A 26,511-nucleotide genomic window follows, 5' to 3' on the forward strand; every position below is an offset into this window, starting at 1 on the left:
AATGAGACCCAGACTAAGGGACCCCAGTAGGGTTGACAATTGGACTGTTTGGATTTAGGGGTGGTGCCAGAGTAGCATATATAAGATTCCTGGAAGTAGGTTTTGATTTCAGACATTCCACATGGGTTGTAGGTAGCAGACACAAAATCTTTGATATTGATGGAGCAGCCAACGGGCCATCCTCAATTTCAACATCATCCAATGCCATAATTGTTGTTAACTTTGCAAACCATATCCCTCTATGATTTTTATTTTATGGAAGCAGGCCACAGTCTCAACTTGTTGAATTTCCCGGATTCCGCACCCACAGTTGTCATAAGCCTTGCAGAGTCTCCAATCACCTGCTCTGTGGCCTGCTGTAAATTCCTAATGTTACCCTCCCTGTAGAGCTCTATGTTCACAGACAAGATGGTGGCGCCTTCCCCAGTAGGGTGAAGTCCGTCCAGCATCAGCAAGTCACGGCAGCCCCAGAACGAAGGCCAGTTATCAATAAAACTAAAGCCTTGCTGTCTACAGAATTGCACCAGCCACCTATTTAACAATGTCAGCCTGCTAAACGCCTCATCAGTAGCCCGGGAGGGGAGGGGACCAGAGACTATTAATCGATGCTGACACATCTTTCTGGCAAGGTCACAGGTCCTCTCTATGTCCATTTTTGTGACCTCTGAGTGCTTCATCCTGATATCATTTGTGCCAACGTGAATAACTATGTGACTATATCTCATGTCATGTTCCTTAGTCTGTCTTCCCTTCTGCAGTGTCAGCACCCTAAGATGGGGGTCATTGTCGGGAGCTCTGGTCCCAGGAACACATTTAACATCAACCAGCGTCTGTAACCTGACTTTGCGGGTGATAGAATCTCCTATGGCCTAGTTCAAAAATTATGAAGCCTAACTGCTCATTTGCATTGCATTTGTCATGAACAAGCCATTATTTTATTTAGCACCATCCAGATTTATCTCTGAGTTGCCTATAGTCTCTTTGACAGGTACTGAAAATTTCATGGAAAAATTCCGCACGGTTCCTGTAAAGCAGCACAGCAACACAAAATCTTCTCTTTTGCTGTCAAAGCTCCTCTGTTTGTTTCCATACTGCTGCTCCTCAACAGCATGAAATTTGCACAAAATTTACCCCCAAAATAATACTTTTTTCATCAATTTTGTGTGACATTGATATTTAGCATTATAATTTAAAGTTGAATGTTAAAGACATAACCTTGTATTTTGTCAGTTTGTTTGTTTGTGCTTCATACTAACACACAGTTGGTTGAGAAACAAGTATAACTTTGAGCATGATGAGTGTGATGTTGTGTGATGTGCCTGTTCTGCAAAGCAGAAGTTCTCTTGTTGCATCATCTAAGCCTGTGATGGGCTTGACCCCTTGTTTCCTACAAGAAACCATGAAATTGAAAAGTGTTATTCCAAAGCATTACATGACTCTGACAAGACTGATCAATACCAATAGGAAAACTGCATTCAGTGTGTATTGGTGTTTAAAGAAATTTGAAATGTACACAGGGGTCGAAATACATTTTTTAATCTACTTGCTCTGGTGCTAGTAACAAAAAAATTACTTGCACCAAAAAAAAGTAACTTGCACAACCAAAAGTCAGTCTTATCTCAACCTTTAACCTTCTCCTCTGATGTGTCAGACTCTTCCTCTCTGCGCCCGTAAAGCCCCTTTCACACCGCGGCTGCTTCCAGTTGCGTCATGTGTTGTCATGATGATGCCGCGTGAAAGCAACTCACTGCCGAGACAAGCAGCTCGATGCCACAACAGCACGAGGGGCGCAAAGGACGAAGCAAATTAGACGCCAAAATTTAAACATGTTTAAGTTTTTTTGCATCCTGTGTTCGACGCAGAAATTAAGTGGTTTCAGCGCAAGTCAGAGCAACAGGACGTTACTCGACGTGACTGGAAGCCACACCCTCACAAGACAACGTTACCCAGCGCCAAATTATGATTCCTGCTGTGTTCCATTGTTCCTGAAGTATAAATCACACAGGATTGTTTTTATACCGTGTACACAATGCAGTAAAACTACATGCTCAAAAAAGAGCACAGAAAAAAAAAATGCTGATTTGCAGCTGCAGCTCCTCGCTCTTCTCTCACAAAAGTGCTTAAATAAAATCCATGAACATCCTGCTCAGACTGATTGCCAGAGACAGGACATGTCCACATGCAGGAAAAAGTCTGGACATCTCCAGTCATTCACGGACGATTCGTTCACGCGCGCACATGTGAACAAGTAAAAGAAAGAAAAAAGAAACTGTCTGGCTGCAGGCAGTTAGTTCCTTGTTCTCTGCTCAAACTTTCTCATCACAGTGTTAAAAAAAAGGACATAAGTCCTGCTCACAGACTGATTGACAGAGACAGGACATGTCCACATCAACTATAACTCCAGACATCTCCACATCTACTCACGGACGGTTTGTTCACATGCATGCGCTTCTCGCGGTCAAAGGAAGAAAGATAAACTATAACAGAACTTAGAGCGCAGACCTGCAGCTCAGCACAAGAACAAATAGAAACTAGAAGAGAAATCAGAGTGCAGTCTGTTTTCAGCCAAACTGTGCACTCTGACTTCTTTGTGCAGAGAACCTACAGGCTGCTTTCTCATCTCCTTTCTGCCCCCTGCTTCACGCACCTGATGCAGACATTCCTGCGTCGTCATGATGCCACAGGAAGCAGCTCGAAGCAGGTCCGGTGTGGTTATGACAGCGTTTGAGGGAAGAGCAGCAGCAGCGGCAGACAGTTTTTTTATCCACGTGTGCGCGCAAACGAATGGTCACAGCAACTCGCTGCGTGTGTGAGAGTCATAAGACACAGGGAAGACGAAGACAACACACTGGAAAATGTTTTTTTTTCCTTATTTATTCCTTTATTGGTTCATTCTACTGGTGCTTATAGTTGATAAAACTTGGATAAAGGTACTAGCACCAGTGCAAGTGCAGTATGAAATTACATGCACCGCTCGAATAATATGTGCACAAACTAGCACATGCACATACTATTTCGAGCCCTGGTAGATCATCAAAATATTCACCTGCAGAAAGAAGCGTGATGGCATTCACTTTCATCAGACCAAAAAGAACAGGGAGGAAGATGTGCAGCCATTCTTACTCCAACCAGACTGACAGCAGCAGCTTTGAACATGTCCAGACATGCAGTACCCTGTTCACTGCACTGCTCATCATGCAGGTGGATATTAGCCTAGTAACTGTGGAAACCTTGGGGAATCCCCCTGGCAGATCTGTGTGCCAGCATTCTGGGGTGTGCCATGAATCATATGAATGCAGTATGTGCACAAATTAGCCATAATTGGATGCTTAAATTAACCAGGAAGGAGTTTCATAAAGAAGGCCATATTTATAACATAAAGTAGATATCAATACCTTCAAAATGGAATCAGTTTGAAGAGTTTTATTTACTGCCCACATGAGCTTTTCTTCTAATAAAATTCAACCACAAAATGTTTTTATCATATTTCAGAGGGTTCTCCCACAATAACTGTTTACCACAGATATGCCAAATTTACATATTTCATAGTCAGTATAGCTGCATTAAGGAGCCAAGAAATGGAAAGGCGTCTTTGAGTGTAATGGTATGCGTCAGTGTCTCAAACATGGATGCTCGCTTTAGTCAATGTAATATTTTCCATAGTTTGAGCATACATAAACTTCAGTTTAGTGTCAATGTCTGTTGTTTGACTATAGTCCAAGTCTGAGTGTCCATGACAACTTCCACAGAAAATTTCAGGCCTCTAGGTCCATTATTTGCTGAGATATTCTACCTTGAACATGGCTCCAGAAATGACAGCCATAATTTTTGCCTAGAAAACGGCAGACCCCATGAACACTAAGTTGGCCATATCTGAGAAACTACTTGGCCTACGGGCCTCAAACTTCAGATTTGTTGTTCTGAATAGTCTGGGAATATTTGATTAAAATTTGAAGAAAATCTGAGACAAAGTGCATGAGGCCCCTCAAATATTCATTGAATTGACATGGAATGACCCAGACAACAAATATATACTGTTCTAAATAAATGTTCATATTCTGTTTGAATTATCTTTATTAATTGCTTGTAATATGTTTCTGTTTATAATGAATTAAATGGGAAGATTTGTGTCTATCAAACAAATGGGCTAGACCCCCCCTGAAGAGTACCTCAAACCCATATCTGTAACCTGTATCTACTACACTAACAAGATTTCAGACTGCCAACGATTTATTTATTTATTTATTTATTTTTATTGTTGAGGGGCCCATAAAACAATAAATGGGGTTGGTTCACTTTCACCACCAAAGTCCCACAGAATTCTAGATGCCCCCTCACTAAATATTCAATCTGGGTACTGGAGCTGAAGCTCATGTTTTAGCACATCAGCTGGACCAGAGAGCACTGTGTCCACACGAGGACATTCTGCCTGAACAGGGTGCAGGAGGATGCTCAAGCGCACGGCCACCCTGCCATATATTTTAATAAAATGCCTGATTTGATCATAAATAACCCACCTGTTTAGTGCCAGATGGTGCAGGATCCATTCTACGTTGCACACATGGACAAAATTGCTGGTACCCTTCCGTTAAAGAAAGAAAAACACACAATGGACACTGAAATAACTTGAAACCGACAAAAGTAAGAATAAAAGTTTGCTGAAACTTGTGAAAATCAGGCATTTCTTTTGACTTGTTTTTTGACATAATCATTGTCCAAAAACAAATTTATAAAACTGTCCAGAACAAAAATGATGGTACCCTAAGAAAAGACTGAAAACAGTTTGACCAGAGGGATGTGTCAAACTAAGGTGGGTCCTGTAATTAGCATCACAGTCTGCTTATTTAAAGGGTGAGAGGTTGTGGATGTGCTGTTTGGTGTCATGGTGTGGACCACCCTGAACATGGACCACTGAACGCTGAGGACAGAGTTGTCTCAGGAGATTAGAAAGGTCAAGGCTACAAGACCATCTGCAAGCAGCATGATCTTCCTGTGACTACAGTTCCACATATTATTCTGACGTTTACGGTCCACGGGACTGGACCTTAAACCTCTTCAGAGGTCCCTCTTGAGGCCACAACCTCTGGATGTGGCCTCAAGAGGGAACTTAATGACTATTTGAAGAGGCTGATAACACTTTCAACAGAATTTGAGGGCGCTGAATCTGAATCTATAATTAGTTTTTTCTAGTCACATCATGTTTTTCAGATATGAAAACATTTCTTGTATCAAGCGTTGAAGCAGAAGCTGCAGTCTGTCACACCTCTTAAGTTCCCTAAACGATATGTCGGCTCTTTGTTCACATTTCCTGAACCTGGTTTAAAAACTATTCTTTTGAAACTGCTTTTGTGTGATTGGTGCATCAAACTCATGAGTGAATGAGCAGCCTTTGCCTAATCCATCAATACGGAACATGTAGATTGCAAAAAAGCATGATGTGACAGAGGAAATCTGAGCTCAGATTCAGCACCCCAAAATGACCCGAAATCAGTTCTCAAAGTCCATGCAAGAAAAAAGTTTTATTTTTGTTGACCATGGTCATAGGAATGGTAACCAGATAGCTCAGAACAACTTTCAAAGAGATTAGAGTTGAACACCAACACTATACCCACTGTGAACCATAGGGGAGGCTCAGTTTTGTTCTGGGGCTGCTTTGATGTGTCTGGCACAGGTCCTGAATCTGTGCAGGGTCCAATGGAATCTCAAGACTGTCAGGCATTCTGGGGCAAAATGTGCTGCCCAGTGTCAGAAAGCTTGGTCTCAGTGGCAGGTCATGGGTTCTCCAGCAGAACCCCAAACACACAACTCAGAACACCCAAGAATGGCTCTGAGCAAAACCCCACATTCTGCAGAGGATCAACCCCCGAAAGGCCCCGGGCCCTGACGGAATACCAGGGAGGGTCCTTAAAGACTCACACCAGCTGTCTGAGGTTCTGGCGGATATATTCAACACCTCTCTGTCCCAAGCCAGAGTTCTGCCGTGCCTCAAGACATCAAGGATAATCCCTGTGCCAAAGACCTCTGCACCATCCTGCCTCAACGACTACAGACCAGTTGCACTCACCCCCATCACCCCAAAGTGCTTTGAGAGGCTGGTGATGAGGCGCCTGAAGCAGACCATCGATGTGACTGTAGATGAGCACCAGTACGCGTACAGGCAAAACCGGTCCACAGCTGATGCCATCTCCACCATGGTGCATCAGGCCCTCTCCCACACAGAGAACAAGGACTTGTATGTGAGGTTGCTGTTCCTGGACTTAACTTCTGCGTTCAACACCATCATCCCGCAGAAACTGGTTTCCAAGCTGGCTGAATTAGGAGCCCCCTCAGCACTGTGCAACTGGATTTTGGGTTTCCTGACTGGGAGGCCACAGAGTGTCAGGATCAACACCACCTCATCCTCCACCATCATCCTGAACACTGGCTCACACCAGGGTTGTGTGCTCAGTCCACTGCTGTACACATTGATGACCTTCGACTGCAGAGCCCAGCACAAGAATAATCTTGTTGTTAAGTTTGGCCTCTCTTCATTGGCTTCCTGTTAACTCTAGAATAGAATTTAAAATTCTTCTTCTTACTTATAAGGTTTTGAATAATCAGGTCCCATCTTATCTTAGGGACCTCATAGTACCATATCACCCCAATAGAGCTCTCAGACTGCAGGCTTACTTGTACTTCCTAGGGTTTGTAAGAGTAGAATGGGAGGCAGAGCCTTCAGCTTTCAGGCTCCTCTCCTGTGGAATCAGCTCCCAATTCAGATCAGGGAGACAGACACCCTCTCTACTTTTAAGATTAGGCTTAAAACTTTCCTTTTTGCTAAAGCTTATAGTTAGGGCTGGATCAGGTGACCCTGAACCATCCCTTAGTTATGCTGCTATAGACTTAGACTGCTGGGGGGTTCCCATGATGCACTGAGTGTTTCTTTCTCTTTTTGCTCTGTATGCACCACTCTGCATTAATCATTAGTGATTGATCTCTGCTCCCCTCCACAGCATGTCTTTTTCCTGGTTCTCTCCCTCAGCCCCAACCAGTCCCAGCAGAAGACTGCCCCTCCCTGAGCCTGGTTCTGCTGGAGGTTTTTTCCTGTTAAAAGGGAGTTTTTCCTTCCCACTGTTGCCAAGTGCTTGCTCACAGGGGGTCGTTTTGACCGTTGGGGTTTTTCCGTAATTATTGTATGGCTTTTGCCTTACAATATAAAGCGCCTTGGGGCAACTGTTTGTTGTGATTTGGCGCTATATAAATTAAAATTGATTTGATTTGAAGTTTGCAGATGATACAGCAGTGATCGGGCTCATTAGCCAAGGGGATGAAACAGCGTACAGGTGAGAAGTGTAGAACCTGAGACGGTGGTACGGAGACAACAACCTCAACCAAGGAGATAGTTGTTGACTTCCGCAGGTCAGCCCCCACGCCCCACAGCAACGGAGCAGCGGTGGAGATCGTCTCCTCCATCAGGTATCTTGGAGTCCACCTCTCCAACACTCTCACCTGGCACACCAACACCACGGCTGTCATCAAGAAAGCCCACCAATGCCTCTATTTTTTGAGGAAATTGGGAAGGGCCGGACTGAACACCGAGGTCCTCAGGGCCTTCTACAGCTGTGCAGTGGAGAGTGTCCTGTCCTGCTGCCTCCCTGTGTGGTATGGTGGCTGCACAGTGGCGGAGAAGAAAGCGCTGCAGTGGGTGGTGAAGTCTGCACAGAGGACCATCGGATGCAGCTTACCACCCATTGGGGACATCTACATCTCCAGATGTAGAGACAAAGCCACCTGCATCCTCCGAGACTCCACCCACCCTGCGCACAGTCTGTTCACACCCCTTCCCTCTGGAAGGAGGCTGTGCAGCATCCGGGCAAAAATGTCCAGACTGAAAAACAGCTTCTACCCGAATGCTGTCAGACTGTTGAACAGTTCATCATCCACCACCAAACTGTGAACGTTGCACTACATGCACATTGTCACCTTCTTAATACTCTAACGCTGCTGCTGCTGCCGACCCTGTGCCTTGTATATAGATTCTATGGCCACAGGGGTGCACATATTGTATACTGCAAAAGTTTATACAATAGGTTAGGTTAAAAAAAATTGTCCCAGTTAACTACACCAAGACCTGGAGAAACTACATTTTGTTCTGCCTGTAAGGGTCGAGTGACAATAAAAGTGAGTCTGAGTCTCTATTCTGAAGTGTTGTTCTATGATCCCTGATCTAAATCCTACTGAAAATCTGTGGAAGGAGCTGAAGCAAGCAGTCTGGAGAAGACACCATTCAAAGCTGAGACAGCTGGAACAGTTTTCCTATGAGGAGTTGACCAAAATACCTGTAGACAGGTGCAGAAGTCTCACTGAGAGTTGCAGAAATCATTTGATTGCAGTGATTGCCTCAAAATGTTGTGCAACAAGTTGAGGGAACCATCATTTTTCTGCAGGCCACTTTCATTTTTTTAAGGATTCTGTTGAATCACAAAAGCAATATCTGATTTACATTAGTTCATTTTCAGTCATTTTTTTGTTGTTTTATTACTTCTGTCAGTTTCAAGTTATTTCAGTGACCATTGTGGGTTTTTCTTTAACAGGTGCCAACAGTTTTGTTCACGTGTGTACCAGCACATCAAGTCAACATTATTGTTACACTGGTCAACAAAAAAATAATAACTTTGTGTTGCATGGACTTTGCAAACTGATTTTGGGTAATTTTGGGTGCTGAATCTGGATCTGAGCTGAGATACTGTTGATATACGTAAAATTTGCTCATTCACTCACGACTTTAACACCACTAATCGCACAAAAGCAGCTTCAAAAGCATCGTTTTTAAACCAAGTTCACAAAATGTGAACAAAGAGCTGTAATATCGTTTATGGTGCTGAAGAGGTGTGACAGACGGCAGCTTTTGCTTCAGTTCTTGATATGAGAAATATGTTTTCGTATCTCAAAATCATGATGTGACTGACAAAAACAACACCAGATTTGAATTTGGCGCCCCCAAATGATCCAAAACAAGTTGAAAAACTCCATGCAAGAAAAACCATGTTGACCTGTGTTAAGTGACTAGCAGGAAACCGATGGATTGTCTACTCTGGGTAGGGAATGAGGTCTTGCCCCAAGTGAAGGAGTTCAAATACCTCAGGATCTTGTTTACAAATGAGGGGACAATGGAGCATGATATTGTCCCTTTTTGTCAAAAGGCGAAGCTCTTGATCTATCGGTCAATCTTTGTTCCTACTCTCACCTATGTTTGTGCGGGTTGGGTCCTGACCGAAAGAACTAGATCGTGGGTACAAACGGCTGGATAGTGTCTTCCTTAGAGTAGGCCTGGGCGATATATCGGTAATTTCGATTAATTCGAATTATTTGTTGCGGACGATTTTAAAAATAAAAAATTCAAGTTTTTTTATCTTCTTGCAGCGGCGCACCTTTTTGTCCCCAGGACCTTCTGTAGCTCCCCCCTCCCTGTCCCGTGTCCTTCACACAATAACAAACATGGCTAACCGCTAATGGAGAGCGAGTTTCGTCAGTGGTTTGAGATTGTTGTGACAGATGTGGAACAAGTGACTGGATGCTGCAAATTTTGTCTAAAGACACGGTTCTCCCCAGACAATGGAACAACGGCGTAGTGCTGTTGTATTTTTGTTTAATCCAGCCAGTCTGTTTGTGCTGATCTCGGACTGCTTTCTGCTCGTCGGCAGCGAGCAGAGCAGAGTCACTGCGCTGCAGCTCAGAGTCAAAGAACAAAAACTCCGTCAAAGTCTTTCAACGAAAACGGCTTCTTCTGCCTGTGTAGCTATTAAGGCTTTATTTTACAGAATAAAGCCTTCATGTTTCCAAAGTTTGTTCAAATAAGCCGCAAAGACGGTGTGAGAGTGAAGAGTCTCGTTCCCTCACAATGAGAGAGAGAGAGAGAGAGAGATTCACCACACAATTCAGTGAAACAGTAAAGTGTGAAAAACTGATTCAGAAAGTTTTTCCTTCCAGGATTTCATCTTTGAGAGCAAATTTACTTCTTACTACAATCCCACTCAGAAATGTTAAAAAGAAAGAACTAAACTGTCAACATGACAGTAAAACTCTGCCTGTCTGACTGGATTAAAGGTCCAGTGTGTCATTTTTAAAGAAGAGGAGAGCAAATGATATGTCCATCAAATATTAATGTGTTTTTAAACTTTTCAGTGTTATTTATTTTATTAACTTAGACAGAAACATGCAAAAAGAAGTTTGATATTATAACACAAGTGTCTTTTTTGTCTATTATTCTTGCTTTCAATGCATCTCAAACCACTCAAAATGACTCAACGCGCCGCCTCGGGTGATAATTGCCAACAGCATCGCTATACTAAAAATTTCTGGGGCGAAACCTGAAAGCCCATCGCAACAAAACACAGCCGCTCCAATAAACTTATTCCAGTATCTAAAACAGAGGCATCCAGCTGCATGTGAGAAATGCTACAATTTACGAGGGGAACAAGAGCGCAAACTCCCGCTAAAAACCAGCTTACTCTGGTGGAATCATTTACCCGAGTATTTTTTAAATCAAAAGAACAGTTGGACCTTCAATTCCAGGAGGTAAGTAGGGGTTAGTTTTAAGTTTTTGATCAAATAAAAGCAAAACTTGTTTTGAGGTATCATTGTCATTTGTACTAATGTTTTCTTTTAAAAAGTAGGGGGGAAAAAAAATCGAAAACCGAATTTTTTCTGAAAAATCAGAGATTTTATTTTTAGGCCAAATCGCCCAGGTCTACCTTAGAGATAGGGTGAGAAACTCGGTCATCTGTGGGGAGCTCGGAGTAGAGTTGCTGCTCCTTTGTGTTGAAAGGAGCCAGCTGAGGTGGTTCGGGCATCTGGGAGGAGACCCCAGGGAAGACCCAGGATTAGGTGGAGAGATTATATCTCCACACTGGCCTGGGAACACCTCTGGATACCCCAGTCAGAGGTAGTCAGTGTGGCCCAGGAAAGAGAAGTCTGGGGTCTTTTGCTGGAGCTGTTGCCCCTGCGACCCGAACCCGCAAAAGCGGTTGAAGATGAGTGAGTGAGTGAGTGATGTGGTTGGGTCAAAAAATTAACTTGTTTTAAGGTGGACATTTAATGGAACGCTTGTTCAGTTGTATTAGCAGTCTTTCTGTGGTGTCGAGTTCTTAATAGGCATGTGAGATTAATCGATATGAATCGGTATTTAGATACAAACGTGCGCGATGCAAGTGTATCGATTCAATGTGTATCTGTTCAATTGACAGATGATATTGTGATCACATAGCTCACTGCGTGTTTGCATCGATTTCAAAACTTGATTGTCGTAAAGAAACAAACTGCTTTGCGATAAGCATTTAAAAAACCTCAGTGACAATCACAGTTACAGAGTACATGCTAACCCCTCCTCCATGATCCGTGGAGTTTTCACAGCCCTGAGTTTATAACCACTAAAGGATAGTTTCTGTCGAGTGCAGATAAAATTACTTAACGTTATGCCCCATGTGCTGTGATGTGGTCCACATCTGTCCCAGATTCGTGCCAGATATGGGCTGTTAACGGTTGGTCTTTTGTGGATCCAGTTCAGATCTGGTCCAGATCTGTTCCACAACTGTAAAGTGGAGCCGTGCCGGATCTGGGCCAGGGTACAAAAATTGTCTGGACCGGATCCATTTTCAGGATTGGTTCTGGATGTTGGACTACATCTGGCCCGGATCCATTTGCTGCCTGGGAACTGATTCCTGTTCCTTAATGTTGAATCTGGTAAATTTGCTGCTTATAAGGAGTAAAACAAATCCTCTGCCGCTAGTGGAATCAGAAGAACAAGATGAATACCATAGTACCATACTGAATTGCAGCTTCTTATTTTCTATTTAAATTTTTGGTATAATTTCTTTGCATCATGTTGAATCGTATCGCATCATATCACGTTGTGAAGAATTGAATTGCCATCAAATGCATATCAAATCACATCGAATTGGGAACAGGAGTGAATCGTATCATATCATCAGTATCATCATGTATCACTATATGTATCATATCGCTGGTAGTGTATCGAGGTGCGTATCAAATCGTTGTCAGTGATGAGATTCACATGCGTAGTTCTTAATCATTGTGGTTTCTTAATCATTGTTACCAAGGAAATACAGGCTTGATGTTAAACACACATTGTTCTCACAGGATGAAGTTCTGTCCCACTCCTCCACATCAGAAGATGAGAAGAAACCACAAAAAAAGCGAGATCCAAAGAAGATCAGGAAGAAGATCTCTGAGTTCTTTAAGAAGAAGATGGAGAAAGAAAACGACAAGGAGAAAAAGGAAAATGCATCACATCCTGCGAGACCGTCAAGACTGGAACTCGACAATAAGCCAGAGCCGTTACCGCCCATTGTTTCTCCAAGTAAGCCTCTTTATGCACTTCTGGCTAAAACAAGAGTTTAACCTAAATATAGATTAAGATAAATGAAAAGTAAAAAATGGATAAAAAAAATTAAAGTAATAAATAAGTGAAATGATGAAACTTGGATTAATTATTACGGGGTTGCTGTTTCATCTTCATACTCTAAAACGTCAACTTGAGCACAGAAGAATAAAATCTCCCTTGGCTTTGGTCAAGGCACCAATCGGTAGAGGTGGGCGATACCGGGAATTTTGGTATTGATCGGATACCAAGTAAATACAGGCCCATTATTGCCGATATCGATACCAGTACCGATACTTTTTCATATTTAAGCTTCATAGATCCAAAGGATCCAAAAGACCTAGGATAGAATTTCGCCAAACATTGTACTGTTGTGAAAGTGTAGTGACACGGACCCCCAACAGGAGGCGGTAATGAACGGACAATGGATGAGCCAAAAAGTAACAATTTAATGTTGTGAATTGCACAACGGAATACAGACAATTGCAGTTGAGGAGTACAGTCAATCATACACAAGGTGACGTGTGGGCAGGCTCGAGGATAGAAGACGTCTGTCCAGAGAAGAGCCGGATCCCACATGGCTACCACTGCCAACGGATTTGAAGAACACCGGAGCCGCCAAGTCCTGGGTCCCAGGTGGCCACCGTCTCCAGCTGTCAGACCAGGTACTGCTGGCAGAAACAGAAACAGTTAATGGTGGGTGTGTGAAGACACACCCAGTAATTGTTCCCTGAGTTGTTCCTCCAGGAGGGAGAACCTCCACCTCCAGATACAGTATCACCCGTGCAGCTCCTGTTGGTCTCCTTCCTGGATGGAGTGAGAGACGAAGACCGTCGTCCTCTCACTGTCCGCCAGTCCAGCCTTTAATAGACCTCGCAGGAACACAGCTGCACACAGACCACTGTTAAGTTACAATAATAATCACCGCAGAGAAGGTTACCTCGTTCGGTAGCTGATTTCTCGGCGAGGAGGTGGAGTTGCAGTCCAGCCTTTATAGTGATGGTGATGAGTGACAGCTGGTGCTGATAAGTGACAGCTGTCACTTCCAGCGGCTCCGACGCTCTCTCGTGCTTGGAGCCCGCAATCCAAGCAGGGCGCCATCTGGTGGTGGTGGGCCAGCAGTACATTGTCTTCAGCGGCCCACACAACATGTACGTGACAACAAAATACATTATTATCACAATCAGCATTTTTGTTTAAAAAAAAATATCACTCAACGCAACTTAAAACAAAATCTTCTGAGGTTAGAGAGCTGACAAACCACAATACAACAAAACTAACACACCACAACAAATATTGTAAACAGTTTCAAACTTCCATCCATCCATCCATCCATTTTCTTCCGCTTTATCCGGAGTCGGGTCGCGGGGGCAACAGCTCAAGCAAAGCCTCCCAGACCTCCCGATCCACACACACATCCTCCAACTCCTCCGGGGGAACCCCAAGGCGTTCCCAAGCCAGCCGAGAGATTTAGTCCCTCCAGCGTGTCCTGGGTTTTCCCCAGGGCCTCCTCCCAGTGGGACGTGCCCGGAACACCTCTCCCGCGAGGCGTCCAGGGGGCATCCGGAAAAGATGCCCGAGCCACCTCAACTGACTCCTTTCGACGTGGAGGAGCAGCGGCTCGACTCCGAGCTCCTCCCGAGTGACCGAGCTCCTCACCCTATCTCTAAGGGAGCGCCCAGCCACCCTGCGGAGGAAACTCATCTCTGCCTCTTGTACTCGCGATCTCGTTCTTTCGGTCATTAGCCAAGTCTCATGACCATAGGTGAGGATCGGAACGTAGATCGATCGGTAAATCGAGAGCTTTGCCCCCCTACTCAGCTCTCTCTTCACCACGATGGTCCGATACAGCGACCGCATCACTGCAGATGCTGCACCGATCTGTCTATCGATCTCACGCTCCATCCGTCCGTCCCTCACTCGTGAACAAGACCCCGAGATACTTAAACTCCTCCACTTGAGGCAAGGACACTCCATCGACCTGAAGAGAGTAAAGCACCTTTTTCCGGTCGAGAACCATGTCCTCGGATTTGGAGGTGCTGATTTTCATCCCGGACGCTTCACACTCGGCTGCAGACCGCCCCAGTGCACACTGAAGGTCCTGATTTGACGAAGCCAACAGAACCACATCGTCCGCAAACAGCAGAGACGAGATTCTGTGGTTCCCAAACCAGACCCCCTCTACACCCTGGCTGCGCCTAGAAATTCTGTCCATAAAAATAATGAACAGAACCGGTGACAAAGGGCAGCCCTGGCAGAGGCCAACGGGCACTGGAAACAGGTTTGACTTACTACCGGCAATGCGAACCAAGCTCCTGCTGCGGTCGTACAGGGACCGGATAGCCCTTAGCAAAGGACCCTGGACCCCGTACTCCCGGAGCACTCCCCACAGGGTGCGGCAAGGGACACGGTCGAATGCCTTCTCCAGATCCACAAAACACATGTGGACTGGTAGGGCAAACTCCCATGAACCCTCGAGCACCCGATGGAGCGTGTAGAGCTGGTCCAGTGTGCCGCGACCAGGACGAAAACCACACTGCTCCTCCTGAATCCGAAGTTCAACCATCGGTCGAATTCTCCTCTCCAGTACTCTGGAATAGACCTTACTGGGGAGGCTGAGGAGTGTGATCCCCCTATAGTTGGAACACACCCTCCGGTCCCCCTTCTTAAACAGAGGGACCACCACCCGGTCTGCCAATCCAGAGGCACTGTCCCCGATCGCCACGCGATGTTGCAGAGGCGTGTCAGCCAAGACAGCACCACAACATCCAGAGACTTAAGGTACTCAGGACGGATCTCATCCACCCCAGGAGCCTTGCCACCGAGGAGCTTTCTAACCACCTCGGTGACTTCGGCCTAGGTAATGGATGAGTCCGCCTCCGAGTCCCCAGTCTCTGCTTCCTCTTCGGAAGACGTGACGATGGGATTGAGGAGATCCTCGAAGTACTCCTTCCACCGCCCGACAACATCCCCAGTCAGGGTCAACAGCTCCCCACCCGCACCGTAAACGGTGCTGGTGGAGAGCTGCTTCCGCCTCCTGAGGCGTCGGACGGTTTGCCAGAATCTCTTCGAGGCTGACCAATAGTCCTCCTCCATAGCCTCCCCGAACTCCTCCCAGACCCGAGTTTTTGCCTCTGCGACCGCACGGGCTGCAGCACGCTTGGCCTGTCGGTACCTGTCAGCTGCCTCTGGGGTCCCACCTACCAACAATGATAAGTAGGACTCCTTCTTCAGCTTGATGGCATCCCTTACTTCCGGTGTCCACCACCGGGTTCGGGGATTGCCGCCTGCGACAGGCACCAGAGACCTTGCGACCACAGCTATGAGCAGCCGCATCAACAATGGAGGTGGAGAACATGGTCCACTTGGACTCCATGTCTCCAACCTCCCCCGGGATCTGGGAGAAGCTCTCCCGGAGCTGGGAGTTGAAGACCTCGCTGATAGAGGGTTCCGCCAGTCGTTCCCAGCAGACCCTCACGATACGTTTGGGCCTGCCAGGTCTTACCGGCTTCCTACCCTCCCAGCGGATCCAACTCACCACCAGGTGGTGATCAGTCGACAGCTCTGCCCCTCTCTTCACTCGAGTGTCCGAGACACGTGGCCAAAGGTCAGATGATACGACTACAAAGTCGATCATCGACCTCCGGCTCAGGGTGTCCTGGTGCCACGTGCACTTATGGACACCCTTGTGCTCGAACATGGTGTTCGTGATGGACAAACTGTGACTAGCACAGAAGTCCAACAACTGAACACCACTTGGGTTCAGATCGGGGAGGCCGTGCTTCCCGATCACCCCCCTCCAGGTCTCACTGTCGCCGCCCACGTGGGCGTTGAAATCCCCCAGGAGAACAATGGAGTCCCCAGTCGGGGCGCTATCTAGTACCCCTCCCAGGGACTCCAGGAAGGTCGGGTACTCTGCACTGCTGCTTGGCCCGTAGGCCGAGACAACGGTGAGAGACCTGTCCCCGACCCCAAGGCGTAGGGATGCGACCCTCTCGTTCACCGGTGTGAACTCCAACACTTGGCGACTGAGCTGGGGAGCAATAAGCAATGCGACCCCAGCTTTCCGCCTCTCCCCGTGGGTGACGCCAGAAAAATGAAGCATCCAGCCCCTCTCCAGGAGTTGGGTACCAGAGCCCAAGCTGTGCGTGGAGGTGAGCCCGACTATCTCTAGTCGGTATCTCTCAACCTCCCGCACAAGCTCAGGCTCCTTCCCCCTTAGCGAGGTGACATTCCACGTCCCAACAGCCAGGGGCTGTGAGCATGGACCGGGCCGCCGGGCCACCCGCCCTCGACCGCCACCCAATCCTCTCTGCACTCGACCCCCATGGCCCCCTCTGCAGGTGGTGAACCCACAGGAGGGCGGGCCCACGTCACTCTTTCGGGCTGAGCCCGGCCGGGCCCCATGGGCTAAGGCCCAACCACCAGGCGCTCGCGCGAGCCCCAACCCCAGGCCTGGCTCCAGGATAGGACCCCAGCTCCGCCATACTGGGCGACGTCACGGTCCTTGATCTTTTACTGGTTGTGGAGGTTCTGAACTGTCCTTAGTCTGACCCGTCACCTAGGACCTGTTTGCCTTGGGAGACCCTACAGGGACCACAAAGCCCCCGACAAAATAGCTCCTAGGATCATCCGGGTACACAAACTCCCCCACCACGATAAGATGGCAGCTAGAGGGGGAGCAGTTTCAAACTTGTTCTTTTTTTCCAAGTCGAACAATACAATAAAATAATACAAAAAAATAAAGAATGTCTTCCCTTCGGTGCACTTCTCTACATTTTTTCTTAAGAGTGTAAAAAAAAGAACTTAAAGCAAATTAAAACAATCTTCTGAGGTTAGAGTGCTGACAAACCACAATAGAGAAAAACTAACACAGCACAACAAATATTGTAAACAGTTTCAAACTTGTTCTTTTTTTCAAGTCAAACAATACAATAAAATAATACAAAAACATAAGGAATTTCTTCCCTTCAGTGCACTTCTCTACATTATTTCTTAAATAAAGAGTGTAAAAAAAATAGAACTTAAAGCAGATTAAAACAATCTTCTGAGGTTAGAGAGCTGACAAACCACAATAGAGAAAAACTAACACACCACAACAAATATTGTAAACAGTTTCAAACTTGTTCTTTTTTCCAAGTCGAACAATACAATAAAATAATACAAAAACATAAGGAATTTCTTCCCTTCAGTGCTTTTCTCTACATTATTTCTTAAAGTGTAAAAAAAAGAACTTAAAGCAAATTAAAACTATCTTCTGAGGTTAGAGAGCTGACAAACCACAATAGAGAAAAACTAACACACCACAACAAATATTGTAAACGGTTTCAAACTTGTTCTTTTTTTCCAAGTCGAACAATACAATAAAATAATACAAAAAATAAGGAATTTCTTCCCTTCAGTGCACTTCTCTACATTATTTCTTAAATAAAGAGTGTTAAAAAAAAGAACTTAAAGCAAATGAAAACAATCTTCTGAGGTTAGAGAGCTGACAAACCACAATAGAGAAAAACTAACACACCACAACAAATATTGTAAACAGTTTCAAACTTGTTCTTTTTTCCAAGTCGAACAATATAATAAAATAATACAAAAAAATAAGGAATTTTTTCCCTTCAGTGCACTTCTCTACATTATTTCTTAAATAAAGAGTGTAAAAAAAAGAACTTAAAGCAAATTAAAACTATCTTCTGAGGTTAGAGAGCTGACAACCACAATAGAGAAAAACTAACACACCACAACAAATATTGTAAACAATTTCAAACTTGTTCTTTTTTTCCAAGTCGAACAATACAATAAAATAATACAAAAACATAAGGAATTTCTTCCCTTCAGTGCACTTCTCTACATTATTTCTTAAATAAAGAGTGTAAAAAAAAGAACTTAAAGCAAATTAAAACAATCTTCTGAGGTTAGAGAGCTGACAAACCACAATAGAGAAAAACTAACACACCACAACAAATATTGTAAACAGTTTCAAACTTGTTCTTTTTTTCCAAGTCGAACAATACAATAAAATAATACAAAAACATAAGGAATTTCTTCCCTTCAGTGCACTTCTCTACATTATTTCTTAAAGTGTAAAAAAAAGAACTTAAAGCAAATTAAAACTATCTTCTGAGGTTAGAGAGCTGACAAACCACAATAGAGAAAAACTAACACACCACAACAAATATTGTAAACAGTTTCAAACTTGTTCTTTTTTTCCAAGTCGAACAATACAATAAAATAATACAAAAAATAAGGAATTTCTTCCCTTCAGTGCACTTCTCTACATTATTTCTTAAATAAAGAGTGTTAAAAAAAAGAACTTAAAGCAAATGAAAACAATCTTCTGAGGTTAGAGAGCTGACAAACCACAATAGAGAAAAACTAACACACCACAACAAATATTGTAAACAGTTTCAAACTTGTTCTTTTTTTCCAAGTCGAACAATACAATAAAATAATACAAAAAAATAAGGAATTTCTTCCCTTCAGTGCACTTCTCTACATTATTTCTTAAATAAAGAGTGTAAAAAATAGAGCAAATTAAAACAGTCTTCTGAGGTTAGAGAGCTGACAAACCACAATAGAGAAAAACTAACACAGCACAACAAATATTGTAAACAATTTCAAACTTGTTCTTTTTTTCCAAGTCGAACAATACAATAAAATAATACAAAAAATAAGGAATTTCTTCCCTTCAGTGCACTTCTCTACATTATTTCTTAAATAAAGAGTGTAAAAAAAAGAACTTAAAGCAAATTAAAACAATCTTCTGAGGTTAGAGAGCTGACAAACCACAATAGAGAAAAACTAACACACCACAACAAATATTGTAAACAATTTCAAACTTGTTCTTTTTTTCAAGTCAAACAATACAATAAAATAATGCAAAAACATAAGGAATGTCTTCCCTTCAGTGCACTTCTCTACATTATTTCTTAAATAAAGAGTGTAAAAAAAAGAACTTAAAGCAAATTAAAACAATCTTCTGAGGTTAGAGAGCTGACAAACCACAATAGAGAAAAACTAACACAGCACAACAAATATTGTAAACAGTTTCAAACTTGTTCTTTTTTTCCAAGTCGAACAATACAATAAAATAATACAAAACCATAAGGAATTTCTTCCCTTCAGTGCACTTCTCTACATTATTTCTTAAATAAAGAGTGTTAAAAAAAAGAACTTAAAGCAAATGAAAACAATCTTCTGAGGTTAGAGAGCTGACAAACCACAATAGAGAAAAACTAACACACCACAACAAATATTGTAAACAGTTTCAAACTTGTTCTTTTTTTCCAAGTCGAACAATACAATAAAATAATACAAAAAAATAAGGAATTTCTTCCCTTCAGTGCACTTCTCTACATTATTTCTTAAATAAAGAGTGTAAAAAATAGAGCAAATTAAAACAGTCTTCTGAGGTTAGAGAGCTGACAAACCACAATAGAGAAAAACTAACACACCACAACAAATATTGTTAACAGTTTCAAACTTGTTCTTTTTTTCAAGTCAAACAATACAATAAAATAATACAAAAACATAAGGAATTTCTTCCCTTCAGTGCACTTCTCTACATTATTTCTTAAATAAAGTGTAAAAAAAAGAACTTAAAGCAAATTAAAACTATCTTCTGAGGTTAGAGAGCTGACAAACCACAATAGAGAAAAACTAACACACCACAACAAATATTGTAAACAATTTCAAACTTGTTCTTTTTTTCCAAGTCGAACAATACAATAAAATAATACAAAAAATAAGGAATTTCTTCCCTTCAGTGCACTTCTCTACATTATTTCTTAAATAAAGAGTGTAAAAAAAAGAACTTAAAGCAAATTAAAACAATCTTCTGAGGTTAGAGAGCTGACAAACCACAATAGAGAAAAACTAACACACCACAACAAATATTGTAAACAGTTTCAAACTTGTTCTTTTTTTCCAAGTCGAACAATACAATAAAATAATACAAAAAATAAGGAATTTCTTCCCTTCAGTGCACTTCTCTACATTATTTCTTAAATAAAGAGTGTAAAAAAAAAGAACTTAAAGCAAATGAAAACAATCTTCTGAGGTTAGAGAGCTGACAAACCACAATAGAGAAAACTAACACACCACAACAAATATTGTAAACAGTTTCAAACTTGTTCTTTTTTTCAAGTCAAACAATACAATAAAATAATACAAAAACATAAGGAATGTCTTCCCTTCAGTGCACTTCTCTACATTATTTCTTAAATAAAGAGTGTAAAAAATAGAGCAAATTAAAACAGTCTTCTGAGGTTAGAGAGCTGACAAACCACAATAGAGAAAAACTAACACACCACAACAAATATTGTAAACAGTTTCAAACTTGTTCTTTTTTTCAAGTCAAACAATACAATAAAATAATACAAAAAAATAAGGAATTTCTTCCCTTCAGTGCACTTCTCTACATTATTTCTTAAATAAAGTGTAAAAAAAGAACTTAAAGCATATTAAAAAATCTTCTGAGGTTAGAGAGCTGACAAACCACAATAGAGAAAAACTAACACACCACAACAAATATTGTAAACAGTTTCCAACTTGTTCTTTTTTCCAAGTCGAACAATACAATAAAATAATACAAAAACATAAGGAATGTCTTCCCTTCAGTGTACTTCTCTACATTATTTCTTAAATAAAGAGTGTAAAAAATAGAGCAAATTAAAACAGTCTTCTGAGGTTAGAGAGCTGACAAACCACAATAGAGAAAAACTAACACACCACAACAAATATTGTAAACAGTTTCAAACTTGTTCTTTTTTTCAAGTCAAACAATACAATAAAATAATACAAAAAAATAAGGAATTTCTTCCCTTCAGTGCACTTCTCTACATTATTTCTTAAATAAAGTGTAAAAAAAGAACTTAAAGCAAATTAAAAAATCTTCTGAGGTTAGAGAGCTGACAAACCACAATAGAGAAAAACTAACACACCACAACAAATATTGTAAACAGTTTCCAACTTGTTCTTTTTTCCAAGTCGAACAATACAATAAAATAATACAAAAACATAAGGAATTTCTTCCCTTCAGTGCACTTCTCTACATTATTTCTTAAATAAAGAGTGTAAAAAATAGAGCAAATTAAAACAATCTTCTGAGGTTAGAGAGCTGACAAACCACAGTAGAGAAAAACTAACACACCACAACAAATATTCAGAATCAGAAGAAGTTTATTGCCATTGCCAATGAACAGGATTCACAGAGTAGGAATTTGCTTTGGTATAATGGTGCAACATTAAGAAGAGAGCAATATAAAATGCTAAGATAAAATATAACATATGTGCCAATATAAGATAAAAAAAGAAATACGAAATATGAACGGCTGTGTGCAACAGAAAAACAGAGAAACAGAAAAAAAACAGTGCAGTGGGAGGAGTGCAATTAAAAACCAAAGTACATTGTTTAAAGTGACCTGTGATGAAATGATAAAGTGACAGAGTTAAGGTTAAGGTGACTGAGTTATGAGGTGTTCATGAGTCTAACGATAGAGGGGAAGAAACTGTTCTTATGGCGGGAGGTTCTGGTCCGGATGGACCGTAGCCTCCTGCCCGAGGGGAGTGGTTTGAATAGACCGTGTGCAGGGTGAGAAGGTCGGCTGTGATCCGACCTGCTCGGCCCAGAGTTCTGGAGACGTGCAGGTCATGGAGAGATGGAAGGCTACAGCCGATCACCTTCTCAGCAGAGGCTACAATGCGCTGCAGTCTGTGTCTGTCCCTGGCTGTGGCCCCGGCGTACCACACCGTGATGGAGGAGCAGAGGATGGACTCGATGATGGCCGTGTAGAACTGCACCATCAGCTGGACAGGCAGCTTGGCCTTCTTCAGATGCTGCAGGAAGTACATCCTCTGCTGGGCCTTCTTGATGAGGGAGCTGATGGTTGACTCCCACTTGAGGTCCTGGGTGATGGTGGTGCCAAGGAAGTGGTGACAGTCCACAGTGGTGATGGGGCTGTTGGTGAGGGCGAGGGAGGGCGGGGGTTGCTGTGGCTTTCCTGAAGTCCACGATCATCTCCACTGTTTTCTGGGCGTTGAGCTCTAAGTTGTTGCTGCTGCACCAGGTCACCAGCCAGCCCACCTCCCACCTGTAGGCAGACTCATCCCCATCCGAAATGAGTCCGATGAGGGTGGTGTCATCTGCAAACTTGATGAGCTTTACGGAGACGTGGCTGGAGGTGCAGCAGTTAGGGTAGAGGGAGAAGAGCAGAGGGGAAAGGACACAGCCCTGTGGAGATCCTGTGCTGACAGCCCGAGTGTTCGAGACATTCTTTCCCAGCCTCACACGCTGACTCCGGTCCGTCAGGAAGTCTGTGATCCACCTGCAGGTGGAGTTGGGCACGTGGAGCAGCGAAAGCTTGTCCTGGAGCAAAGCTGGAAGGATGGTGTTGAATGCAGACCTGAAGCCCACAAACAGGATCTTAGCGTAGGTTCCTGGGGAGTCCAGGTGCTGCAGGATGGAGTGCAGGGCCAGGTTTATGGCGTCATCTACAGACCTGTTGGCTCTGTAGGCAAACAGGGGGTCCAGGAGGGGGTCGGTGATGGACTTCAGGTGGGATAAAACCAGGCATTCGAAGGTCTTCATGACTACAGACGAGAGAGCCACAGGCCTGTAGTCATTAAATCCAGTGACGTGTGGTTTCTTGGGGACTGGAACTATGATGGAGGACTTGAAACAGACTGGAACATGGCATGACTCCAGGGAGGTGTTGAAGATCCCCATGAAGACTGGGGCCAGCTCATCAGCGCAGTGTCTCAGGGTGGCAGGAGAGACACAGTCTGGGCCCGGGGCCTTACGTGGATTCAGCCTTTTGAAATGTCTCCTCACGTCCTCCTCTTGGACCGAGAGGGCAACGGGGGGAGGGAGGAGGGCAGCGGTGAGAGGGGGGAGGCCCAGAGTGTTTGAATATCCAGTTGTGTGGGGGGTGGGGAGGTGTGAGTCCTTGTCTTCAAAACGTGAATAGAAGACGTTCAGGTCGTTGGCTAGCTTGAGGTCGTCAATAGAACGAGGTGCTTTAGGCTTGTAGTTGGTGATCTCTTTCAACCCCCTCCACACAGAGGCTGAGTCGTTGGCAGAGAACCTTTGCTGCAGACGTGAACTGTACATGGATTTAGCCTTTGCCACCTCCTTGCTAAATCTGTACTTTGCACCTCTATAGCTGTCTCTGTCTCCTTCTCTGAAAGCCACCTCTTTCTGCTGCCGGAGCTGCCGGAGTTTAGGTGTGAACCAGGGCTTGTCATTATTATATCTCACCCTGGTACGCTGTGGGATGATGCTGTCTTCACAGAAATGAATATATGATGTCACAGTGTCTGTGTAGTCATCTAGACTGTCTGTTGAAGCCCAAACATATCCCAATCCGTAGTGCCCAAGCACGCACGTAGCTCCTCCACAGCTTCATTGCTCCACACTTTAGACGTCCTCACAACAGGTTTAGAGAGTTTTAGTCTCTGTCTGTACATGGGGATCAAGTGGACCATCATGTGATCTGAGAGTCCCAAAGCTGCACGGGCCACCGCGCAGTACGCACCACTCACTGTCGTGTAACAATGATCTAACGTGCTCCCTTCTCTGGTCGGGCATTTAACAAACTGTTAATTCCTGACTGAGATTCCCTTTGTTAAAATCACTGAGAATTATAACAAGAGAGTCCGGAAAGTCTCTCTCCACACTCAGTCTGATCCGCGAGCGCGCGCTCGGCCTCGTGCACGTCCGCGCTCGGTGGAATATACACAGAGCAAAATATGAAAGAGTTAAACTCACATGGAGAGTAGAACGGTCTGCAGTTTATGAGGAGATAGTCCAGAGAGGGACAGCAATGTTGGGAGATCACAGTCACATCGGAGCACCAGGTGTTGTTGATATAGAAGCAGAGTCCCCCACCTCTAGTTTTTCCACCAGAGAGTGCTCGGTCTCTGTCTGAGCGAAGGAGTCAGAATCCCTCTAGTTGGAGCGCGCAGTCCGGTGTCTGTGCATTTAACCACGTCTCTGTGAAGCACAGTACACAAGATGAGGAGAAATCTCTATTCTTCTTCATCAGCAGTGCCAGCTCATCCATCTTGTTGTGGAGTGAGCGGACGTTGGAGAGAAATATCCCAGGTAGGGGCGTGTGCGTGCCCCTTCGTCTGAGGTCCACGAGAGCTCCAGCTCGTTTTCCTCTCCGCCGGCGTCTCACTTTTTTGGCCAAAAAGTGAACCAGTTCAGCTGCAGGCACTAAAAAAACTGGCATAATGTCCGTGGGTGTTGATGATTTGATGTTTAGAAGCTCCTCGCGGGTGTAGGAACATGATGACACACGATTCACGCACAAAAACAGACAAAACAGGGAGCACCAGAATACCAGGGTGCCTTCACGTGGCGCCATCTTGGAAGGGGAATATTGTAAACAGTTTCAAACTTGTTCTTTTTTCCAAGTCGAACAATACAATAAAATAATACAAGAATAAAGCCGCGGTCCCACCGAATAATGAAGGATGAAGAAGGAGCCACGCACCCTGTTTTTTTTGTTGTTGTTTTGTGAGCTATCGTGGCAGTATAGTGGCTCAGAGTGGCTCTTAGAGGCATTTGCGTGGTGCTTACGAGTCTGCAAAAAGTCCATTATCCGTGCGCCTGGCACCTTCACAGGACCTGAGAGGCTATTTTTGAAACAGCTCTCCTCTTGCACACACTCTATATAAAATAATTATTTTGTATTGGATTAATCATTTTCTGCCAGACCTTGGATGCTGAAAACACCTCTTCTAGAATCAGCGGACTGTTTCATCTGGACGCTTTTTTTCCCTCTCTTTCCTGCTCCATGTGGAATCTATTTTGAACAGCTTAAGGTAATTATTTTTAATGTTTTTATAACTTGATAAAACAGTTCCTTGCTGTAAAAGTATGTCTGTATGTTGATGTCTGTTGTATGTAAAAGTATGTTGATTTAATGTCTTGTTAATGGATCACATGAGCTCCGCTGTGTGTGCACACTGAGGCAGTGACTCATCATCACGCTTCAAACGAGCATTTAGGCAGAACGCCAGCTCACAAAAGAGTGATTTTTCAGTCAATAATAGACAAACACAAAGTTAAAATTTGGGTGACTGCGTGAAAGTGGATGTGTGTTTAAAGCCACGGAAGAAATAACTCCAGTGGAGCAGCTAAGAGCAGGAGCTGTGCGGCAACACAGGTGGAGAGCGTGCAAAAGACCAATTTTGAAGACATAACACAAAGTTAAAAGTTGTATCATGATAACTTGTAAGCTGCAGAAGAAATAAAGAAATATATATATATATATATATATATATATATATATATATATATATATATATATATTTTTTTTTTTTTTGAAAATGAGCCACAGGTGTATATAATAAAACAGCCACCTCATTCTGTATGCAGAATGGCACCGCGCGCAAAAGAGCGCTTTTACAGAAATAAATGGACGAACACAAAGTTAAAAGTGGATTCACGTTGTAAAAATGATTGTGTTTAAAGCCCAGGAAAAAATAAAGCCAGCAAGCCACGGATGGAAAGGAAGCCACTTAGAAAGAACACAGAGGCGGCTGTCCATGAAAGGACAACAGCAGCGCGCGCGCAAAAGACCGATTTTGCAGAAATAAACGGACAAACATAAAGTTTTGTGTGTTTAAAGCGCAGAAGAAAAGCCAGCGAGCTGCGGAGCCAGCGAGGAGCACAGAGGCGGCTCTCCAGAAACCCGTGGTTCGGGTCTAGCTGGTCTGGTGCATTACAGGTGGACAGCAGCCTGGCGCACAGCGCACAACTGCGAAACGGTGCTGGAGTGTCTATTTTTGGACTGCGTTTAACAAAAAAAAGAAGAGACATCTTTAAATGCTACTGTGAATCTGTGAATTGAAAACTCACACTTTGAAGGGACTGGGTGTGGGAGGGCTGTAGGTTTGGACCAAACTCATGCCTAAACGTGCACCAACATGGCGTTATCATGGCACTACGTGGCTTATTGTGGCTGATGCGAGCCATTTGAGGCTGTAATGATAGGTCGGTCGTGGCTCACTAGAGGCTGCTACGTGGCACATGCGGGGTACAGAGAGGCACATAGTGGCACCTTCATAGTGGATACGTGACAGATGAAAACGTGGGTCATTCTTCAAATAATCACCCCACACCCATG

General features: G+C 43.7%; 1 protein-coding gene across 1 annotated transcript in view; it reads left to right on the forward strand.

Moving 5' to 3' along the window:
• Positions 1 to 26,511, forward strand: part of bcl2l12 (BCL2 like 12) — a 145,764-nt gene that overhangs the window by 82,071 nt on the left and 37,182 nt on the right. The window contains exon 4 of the mRNA XM_034190792.1: positions 12,139 to 12,358. Coding sequence (XP_034046683.1) covers positions 12,139 to 12,358 — 220 coding nt within the window. The remainder of the gene's footprint in view (positions 1 to 12,138; positions 12,359 to 26,511) is intronic.

Source organism: Thalassophryne amazonica, chromosome 16, assembly GCF_902500255.1.
Source record: "Thalassophryne amazonica chromosome 16, fThaAma1.1, whole genome shotgun sequence".
Taxonomy (NCBI): domain Eukaryota; kingdom Metazoa; phylum Chordata; class Actinopteri; order Batrachoidiformes; family Batrachoididae; genus Thalassophryne; species Thalassophryne amazonica.